This window comes from Sturnus vulgaris, chromosome 6, assembly GCF_052056855.1.
Source record: "Sturnus vulgaris isolate bStuVul1 chromosome 6, bStuVul1.hap1, whole genome shotgun sequence".
NCBI classification, from domain to species: domain Eukaryota; kingdom Metazoa; phylum Chordata; class Aves; order Passeriformes; family Sturnidae; genus Sturnus; species Sturnus vulgaris.
The window spans coordinates 36,108,954-36,117,493 of NC_142248.1; the positions used below are offsets into that span (position 1 = coordinate 36,108,954).

The 8,540-nt window shown below is 54.3% G+C and overlaps 1 protein-coding gene across 4 annotated transcripts in view; it reads right to left on the bottom strand.

The window, feature by feature from the left end:
• Positions 1-5,535, bottom strand: part of BCL11B (BCL11 transcription factor B) — a 95,964-nt gene extending 90,429 nt beyond the window's left edge. Inside the window, exon 1 of one of the 4 annotated variants that reach the window (XM_014872003.2) lies at positions 4,548-5,535. In XM_014872003.2, the coding sequence (XP_014727489.1) occupies positions 4,548-4,605 (58 nt within the window). In that variant the 5' untranslated portion in view covers positions 4,606-5,535. The remainder of the gene's footprint in view (positions 1-4,547) is intronic. The other 3 variants (XM_014872004.2, XM_014872005.2, XM_014872006.2) reach the window with 3 other exon arrangements.
• Positions 5,536-8,540: the final 3,005 nt, after the last annotated feature.

Sequence of the window (8,540 nt, forward strand, 5' to 3'; positions counted from 1 at the left end):
ATCTTGAAGAGTTTTATTTCTCGGTATTTAAATAAGCTTGACGAAATATGCTCTGCATCTGCCGACCAGAAAAAAACTGCAAAATGGTTTCTCACCCGCTACATATCTGTTTAAGCCACCGGACATATCAACTAAAAAGGACAGAACAACCCACAGCCATAACCTAGTTACTCTGCACCAGTTTAGAAAATATTTTTAAAGAGCAGAAACCATGAAAATGTGCCAGTAATTTTTTTATTTATCTTGTAAGTCCAATACAAATATATTCAAATGAAAGACAACCTGGAATTCAACAGCATACAACCTTTTTTTTCCCCTGTCCTATTTAAAGTAAACACATGCAATGTCTTTTAAAAGCACGTTAAGCTTTTCTGTGCACAGCCATGCAGGTATTATGAAAAAGTCATCCATCCTTAAAATAATAGTAATTTCCTCTCTAATTCTTCAGTCACAGCTTACACTCTCTTTGTATTAGAGTTGATTACATTGGTGTGGGTTTTGTTCTGCAGGGAAAGTGCGTTAATTGCACTAAATCTAAATGCATTTTAAGAGAAGCTCCTTGGAGCAATTTGCAAAACTTTGACATGCAAAAAATCATAGGGTTTTTTGTTATGATTTTTAATGACTACGTACAAAACAAAGTGATACAGGAAATTATTGCTCTTCCTAGGAAACCTGTTGACCAGGTACTGAAGACCTGCCTTGGGAAACCTGGTTCTCTGCCTGGAATTATATGATTTTCTTGTGCCTTTCCCTCTCAATCTTTGCTCCTGCTCTACAGAAATGTTCTTGCTTTGCCGCTTTCTCCAAAACTGCTACCAGCGATCTTTTAACATGCTTTTGCCTTTCACATTTCCTTTAAATGCAAAATGCAGGGCTGGTTTGAAAACAGATTTCTTAAGTTAAAAATGGAAGATCTTAAGCTGCTGGAAAATCAGCAAGTTGAACCAAACCAAAATAACATTTCTTTGCACAGAGCAGCTCAACACTTCAGCCTCCTCTTCTATACATAATCAGTTCTTTTGCATTGTCCACCCATTTAGATGAGCTTGGCTACCAAGTTTGCTCTGTCCACCACCAGTGAAGAAAGGTCCAGAGTTGCTCTTTTCCCTCCGTGTGCTTCACCTCTTTTTTTTTTGCACATACACCATTACAAGGCTGCCTGGGTGAGCCTGGCAAGGACAGGCAGGCCACTCCGTTTTGCAGTCTTAAAGACCACTGTGCTAATGAGATGCTGCAACTCTGGAGCACAACTACATTGCACTTTCTCTCCTTTTTGAGTCTGTTTGTCTCACACTCAGGATCTAAACATTTCTCCAAACACCAAGTGCATGAAACCAAATAAACTCCAGCTGAACAGTGTCAGAAAACCCTTCTCTCTCTCTCTGTCTCTCTCCCCATCTCTCTCCCCATCTCTTCCTTTGCCTGGCAGAGACCTCCAATCCATCCTGAAATGCAACTCCCCTGACAGATGCCAAAAAGGGAGACAGGGAGAAAAAAGCCCAAGCTAAACACGACATAAAGGCAAGATTTCTGAAAACAGTATCAATTCATCCTGGCTTTGGGGGCTTGGCTTGAGATTGACTATTTTGTTTTAAATGCTTTGGTTTCCTATTCTGTTTGCCCACTACTTTCCAAACTCCCCTTTAGAGAGGACACTGCCTGGCTGCTTTTCCCCTATGAATGACACTTCCCAAGGAGTGCAGAGACTGTGACCCCCTCTCCTGCAAGCCTGCAGCTGAGGCTCAGACCTGTGCACTGAAATGCCTTCGCTCCTGCTCCCCAGCCCCAACCCCAGCCCGATGCAGCTCCCCCCCGCCCCCCCGCCTCCCACCACCTCCTCCCCTGGATACCTTCTTTTTTTTTTCTGCCACTGTTCAGTATGCAGGCTGATTTCTCCGCCAGCTTCCTCAGGATGGAGAGATAGATAAATACAAGAGGGTAGGGAGGGAAGCTCGTACTGTTCTGCTCTCCATTCCTCCCCCAGCCTTCCCGCTAAACCCATTGTACATGCAGCTCCTCGGCACCTTTGAATACTCTCCTGCCTCATTATTTACTTTCAAGTAAAGCGATCGGAAAAGGAGATCAAATTGGAATAACAAACCTACCTGGCTCTCTTCTCCACCCCCCTTCCCCCCCCACCCCCAGCAGCAACAGCAGCGAGAAAAGAAATGTTTCACCCATTGAAACAAATTCAGACGTGCGCAACAAAACAGCTTTTCCGCACACCCCCTTTCAACACTCCACATCTCCTCGCAAGTGAGACAGAAAACAAGTGGGAGAAATTACACTGGGCGATTTAGGTGGCTGTTGATGCTTTTTCTTTTAAAAAGAAAATTAGAAAACAGAAAGGGGGGGAAAATAAGAAGCCACCAACAAAAAGGCTAAGACATTTTCCAAACCGGATGGCTAAAATAAAAAATGCAATTAACGAAGGGGAGGGAATTGAGGAAGGGGGGAATCCACCTTTTATGGTGATGCAAATCTGGCTCCAAAATAACAATGAATTAAAAACAACCCCCCCAGAAAAAGCTGAATATCAGATGCATCTTCATCAAGGTTCCACCAGCTGATGGGGGTGGAGTGAAGGGTACTTTTTAAAAAAATAAAGACGCATATTTAAAAAATGCAAATATATATATATACACATATATATGTATGTATATATGAAAAAAAAAATGAATACAGAAATAGCAAAAGAAATTCATATTTCGGAACTCAAACCGTCCCCCAACAGCCCTCTGGTATGAAAAGAAAATCCCAGTGGAGGTGGAAAAATTATATACACATATATATCTCGATTCCCAAGGAAATCTTACAAACAGAAATTTATCACCGGTAACAAAGAAAGAGAGGAGCTCGCAAGCACCAAATGCTCCTGGCAGATGGCTCCTATTCTTGGCTTTCAGGGGAGGGGAGAGAAGCCGGGGAAATATTTTATTTATTTATTTAAATTTTTTAAAATCTCAACATAAATATTCGGATCCGCCGCGGCTCAGGCTCAGCCCCGGGCTGGCTCCGTGCAGCCGCCGCCCCCCGCAGCACAACAACTTGCGGACTCGTCTTGCGGGGCCGGGGGGGCCAGGGGTCCGACCGGGCTTCCCGGGTGTGGGGCCACGGCGTGCCGAGCATTTCCTTACCACCCCTAAAACTTGTCCTACACTACAGGAGGGAAATGCCCCCCCCCCCCCCCGACCTCCCCCTTTCCCGTGCCCCGGAGGCGTCGGAGCAGCGCGGAGCGCTGGGGGCCACACGCCCCGGGAGGCGTCCCCACATTTCCCCCCGTCGCGGCACAAGCCCCCGGGGACGGGAGCGGCGGAGCAGCGGAGTGAGGCGCCCGCACGGGGACCTGCCCCCTACTCTGCCTGCAGGCACTCGCCCCTCTCCCGGAGCTTTAGGGGTGGGAACGGGGAGGAGGGGGATTCTGGTGCTGGGGGAGGGGGGAATGCCTCCTTCCCTCCCCCTCCCTTTATTTTTTCCTTCCCTATTTCTTTTTCTTTTTTTTCTTTTTTTTTTGGGGGGGGGGGGTAGTGGGGGGGTGGCGGGGGGGTGAGCATATGTGTGTATTTTCACTTACAATGGGAGCTTCAGCAAAGTGCAGCCTCCGCTCCTGCCCCGCAGGCGAGCCGGTGCCGCTGCCCGACCCGCATTTCGTGCACTCCATCCCCGGTCCCCGCCTCGGCTTTCCTCGCGCCCCCCGCCACCGACAGAAACTCCCGCCCGTACCCCCTCGGCAGCCCCTGCCCTGCCTCTAGCCCCAGCCGAGCTGGTTCTGCCTTGCCCGGCGCTTAGAAGGAGAGTTCTTTTCCCCGCCGGCGATGCACCTGGGGCGGGCAGGGCGCAGCTGGCCGTCTACCTGCCCCGCGCTCCAGTGCCGGGGGGCTCGGCCCCGCCGCCGCCAGCCCACCGTCTCCATGTGCTTCCCGCTAAATCCCCCCGGCCGTTCCGCATCTCCCTCCCTTGCTGCCCACCTTGATCCTCCTCCGCCCCCCCTCCGCGGCCCGGCTGTCACGCCGAGACAAGGCTCTCGGCCAACTTTTCCCACCGCTCCGTACTGCCCCCGAAGCGAGGAACGAGGAGCGGGGCCGCGGGCGACCGGCGGAGCCCCGGCGGGGTGGCCCGGGCGGGCCCGAGGTGGCCCGGCCCGGCCTGGAGCAGCGCGTCCCGCTCCGCCGCCCCCCGCACACGCACCGGCTCCTCGGGAGAGCCCCGCGCCGCCCCACGCCGCGCTCTGCCCGCCGGCAGCTCCTTCCCCGCTCCACGCCGCCTGCCCTCCCGCCTGCCTGCCCGCCTCACCTCCGCACCGCTGCAAAAACGCACAGCAAACTTCGGGCTTCTCCCCCCCTCCACCCCCAGCCCATCCCCCCCAGCCACACACCCCCCTCCCCTCTTTAATTCCCTTCTCCTCTCCCTCTCTCTGAAGTCATTTACCAGCTTTGGTTGCTCCTGGAGTTTCCCCCCCACACCCCCCCTCCCCAACCGCTTCCTCCCCTTCCTTAATTTTGCTTCTCGATTTCGGCTCGGTTTGGTTCCAAGTTCAAACTTACGTGTGATAATCTCTCTTTGTGACAAGTGCTGCGGGTTTCCCTGCTTGCGACGGGACATTGCCCTGGCATTTACACTGGCATCGCCTGGAGAGCTGCACTGGTTGGGGGGGATGTGTTGGGGGGCCGATCCTCCTCCTCTTTTTTTTTTCCTCTTTATTCTTCTTCTTCTTTATCGAGTTCTTCTTTCAAAAAAAATCAAAAACGAAAAAAAAGCCTCCTTTTTGTTGCTGCTGTGGTGCACTGGATGGGATTCCCTCTCAATTAAAAATCATCATCATCATCAGGAAAAGCTCTTTCTCGCTCTTTTTCTCTTTCACACACTGTCTTTTCTCCACTGCTTCTGCCACTTGGACTTCCAGATCTCTTCTTGAACTTAGGAGGATATGCACCGCCAGTGACACTTTTCTCTTTCCCTCTTTCCAGAGTGCTTGGCAAATTGGCAAGTGCGCTTTTCCACCAGGAGGGTAAAAAAAAAAAAAAAAAAAAAAAAAAAATTAAAATTAAAAAAAAACTGTAGTAAAAAAAAAGAAGAAAAGTACTAGAATTGGGATAGCCCCCACAAAAAAAAAATCGCCAAAAAAAAATGTTTCTCAGAGATTGACCCTTGCTGGGTAGATATATAGAGAGAATTTTTTTGAAAAGGGGTAGCCGAAACTGTGTCTCCTCTTTCCCAGTTCAAGTGGCACTGCTTTGCCCTGGTGCTTTTGGATTGCCAGTGCTCCTGCACCACTTTGCACTCTTCCCCCCTCGCCTGGCACTGGGACTGGAAGGAAGGAAGCCCCCAGTGCAGCTGGGCTGGTGCTGGCTATTACTATTATATATTGCAATGTGAAGATGGCGGAGTCCTGGTTCTCTGGGAGCGCTCTGTCTCTCTATGGCTGGGGCTGCCTCTGTACAATGGGATAAAATTCAAGTTCAAGTGCGGACGTGACGTTTAATCTGCACTAGAGACAAAAAGACCCAGAGAGTAGGAGCACTGGGGGCGACTAGCGGTGGCTTTTTAACATTGTACCCTGCAAGAGAACAAGAAACGCCACTCGCACACACCGCACACACCGCACACGCACACACACCGCACACACACCAACTACGGCACACGCAGGGCTCGCCGCCGCTCCGGGCTTTGTGCAGGGCGCTCTCAGTACGCGGAGCGCCGGCGGCCAGGGAAAGGCAGGGGAGAAGGAACAAATCCGCATCCTCATGCACGGCCAAACTTCTCCGAGCCCGGCGCCGGCCGCAGCGGGGGCGGCTCGGGCGGGGGAGGCTGCCGGGGTCGGCGGGGGGCGCGGGGGAGGCGCTGGCGCTGCCCGCCGGTGCCGCGCTGCCCGCCCGTGCCGCCGCCTCGCCGCTGCTCATCGCGGCCGCCGCTCTCCGCCGCCCGGGCTCGGCGCTGGGTCGTGCTCCCGCCGTCCGTGCCCAGGAGCGGAGGCTCCCCGGGGGTCGCGGGCTGCTCTTCCTTCCCTCCGGGCGCCGCCGCAGCTCCTCGGCGGCGAGCGCGTTCCCCCTGCATTTCTTTCAAACAGTTTTACAACAACACAAATATCTGTGTGGGTTGGGGAGAGGGATTTTTTTCCCCCTCCTCTCTCCCTACCCGAAGTGCGATGGTAGCGGGACACGCGCGCACACCCGATCCGCACACGCACACACGCTCCGACCTTCTCCCACCCCCAAACCCCCCTTCCCTTAAAATCCTGGCAGAGACTATTTTTCCTTGGAGAAATTAAGTCTCAGCCACGAACGGAGAGACGCCGAGTTCCCAGGAACTGCATCTCAGTGCACTTGTCCTCCTATTTCACACGCAGGTAAATGCCCACAACTGCGTGCATTTCTAACTTAGAAGATTCTTGGAAAACAACTTTTTCCCCTCTGCCTCAGCTCTCCCGGCCCATCTCCTGAGACTATTTCTCTCTCTCCCTCCTCCCCCGAAAAGTAAACAGTTCGGTGCAAACAGCTTTTCAGCACCAGGTCTGGCCAAGGCGAGGGCAGTGGGGAGAGGGGAGGCCTGGGGGCTTGGAGGCAGATGGAGCAGAAAACCAAGGAACCAGCCTGTACCCGGAACCCACTCGGAGACCCGCGCTGCGCTCATGTCATTTACTTTCCAAGTTAAATTAGTGTTTTTTCATATTAAATCGCATGAGAGTCTTGACGGGACCAGAATTCATCTCGGTGCCCTTAATCAGCTTTGAGAAGAATTTGGCTAAACAGCATCGCTCTCGCCTCCTCCAGCAAATCTGCCTCTCCCTCCCCACGCCCGCCCGCCCGCTCACAGCTCGCGTTCCTGCGCTGCCAGACCCCGCAGCCCGGCCCGGCGAGTGCCGAGGGCGGCGGGCACCGCAGCCCCGGCCGGTGGGCTCTGGGCCAGCCTGGCGCTGCCCTCCGTGCCCGCGCCCGGCCCTCCGCCTCTGCTAACGCTCGACAAACTCGTCCCAGACCATTAACGGCGCTTAAACTGCTGCGATTGTTCGCCCTGTGTGTTTGGTTTGTGCTGCGGGGTCCTGCAAAGGAAAATGACCGTGGTGATAGCAGGGGCCCCGCCGCTGGGAGGGGAGGGACGGGTCCACGGCCCCGGGGCCCCGAGAGGGAGCCCCCAGCCCTGCCCTGCGGGGCAGCCGTGTCCGCGTCGGGGTAAAGGATGCGGCACAATCGCGGGGGAGCCGGGGGGGAGAAGAGGCTCCTCTCGCTGACCTCCGCCCCCGCGGGAAGGGGCCCGGGCCGATCAGAGGAGATGGAGTTGCCCGCACCGCTCTCTCCGCTTTGATGCCGCCCTGCTCGCGGCTGGCGGGGCCGAGAGGCTTTGTGTGGCTGTGCTGCTGCTGCTCTCAGCGCGGCCCGTCCCCAGGCCACGCCGCGGGGCTGCGGCCGCGGGGCCGCTGTGGAGTGCAAAGTCCGGGCCCCGGCGGCCGCCGCCGTTCTTCGGCGAGCTGCAGGAAGCTGCACCCCTTGGGAGTGCGGCTTATCGGGAAGTTATTGGGCATCATCTGTTGATTAAACAGTGTCTTCCAGTGGGCACCGAGAGCAGGAGATACGGGCCGGCAATGATTGACCAGGCGGACTCCCCGGCTGCCCGGGGCAGCGGGGCCGCAGCAATTCCCCTCCCGTCTCTCCGGCTGCGGGCAAGGCTTCGGGGGGTTGAGCCCCCAGCCTGCCTCCTCCTCCTCCGAAAATACATCCCAATAGAGGAAAAAAAAAAATTCCAAAGTGATTTCTCAGTCTTCTCTTTCCTCCCCTGTCTGGCACTTGTGATCATTAGCACTGAAAGCTGTTAATGTCTTGTCTCACAGCTCCCCCTTTAGTCTCTCTGCTCTCCCTGTCTCGCGTTCAAAGCCAGATCAATAGCAGGCTCTTTCTAACCTTGACCTATCCCTCGACCTGCCTCCATCTGCAGCTGGCCCCGCGCTTCTGTCTCTTCCCCACCCGCCGAAGGAGCCCCCTGAGAGGGCCCAGGGTCCCCGGGGGCTGCCCGGGCGGCGGCGGCCCCGGCATCGCCCCGCTTTGTCCCGAGCTGCGCTGCCGTGCTGGGCGCCCGCCGCCGGCGAAGGGGGCTGAGCCCCCCCAGCCTCCTCTCCGCTGTCCTGGGGATGCGGATCAGCTCCGGCCTCCAACACCGGCCGGCTATCTTGGGGCGGCAGCTCCCCACGACAACAACAAAGCACCCAAAAACCCCCACAAAAATACCACCAAAAGAAAGAAAAAAGGCCAAGCAAAATGGGAGCATAATCTGCAAGAAGAAAACAAGCTTTTCGCTAGATTTACAAGTACACAGTCCCTTGTTTTAAATTAGGGGGGGAAAGCACTCTCTTGCACTAAATATCTTGTATTAAGATAATAATTTTTCTCTCTTCGTAATATGTAAGAGATTTGAGGAGTTCTCATACAGAAACATCAACCTTGTAGGGAAAAACAAGCTCATCTGATGTCAAATATTCCATTTTATCCTATATACAACGAGGCATGCTGAGTCGAGAACTCTCAGCACACAGGCTCAGCTTTTTC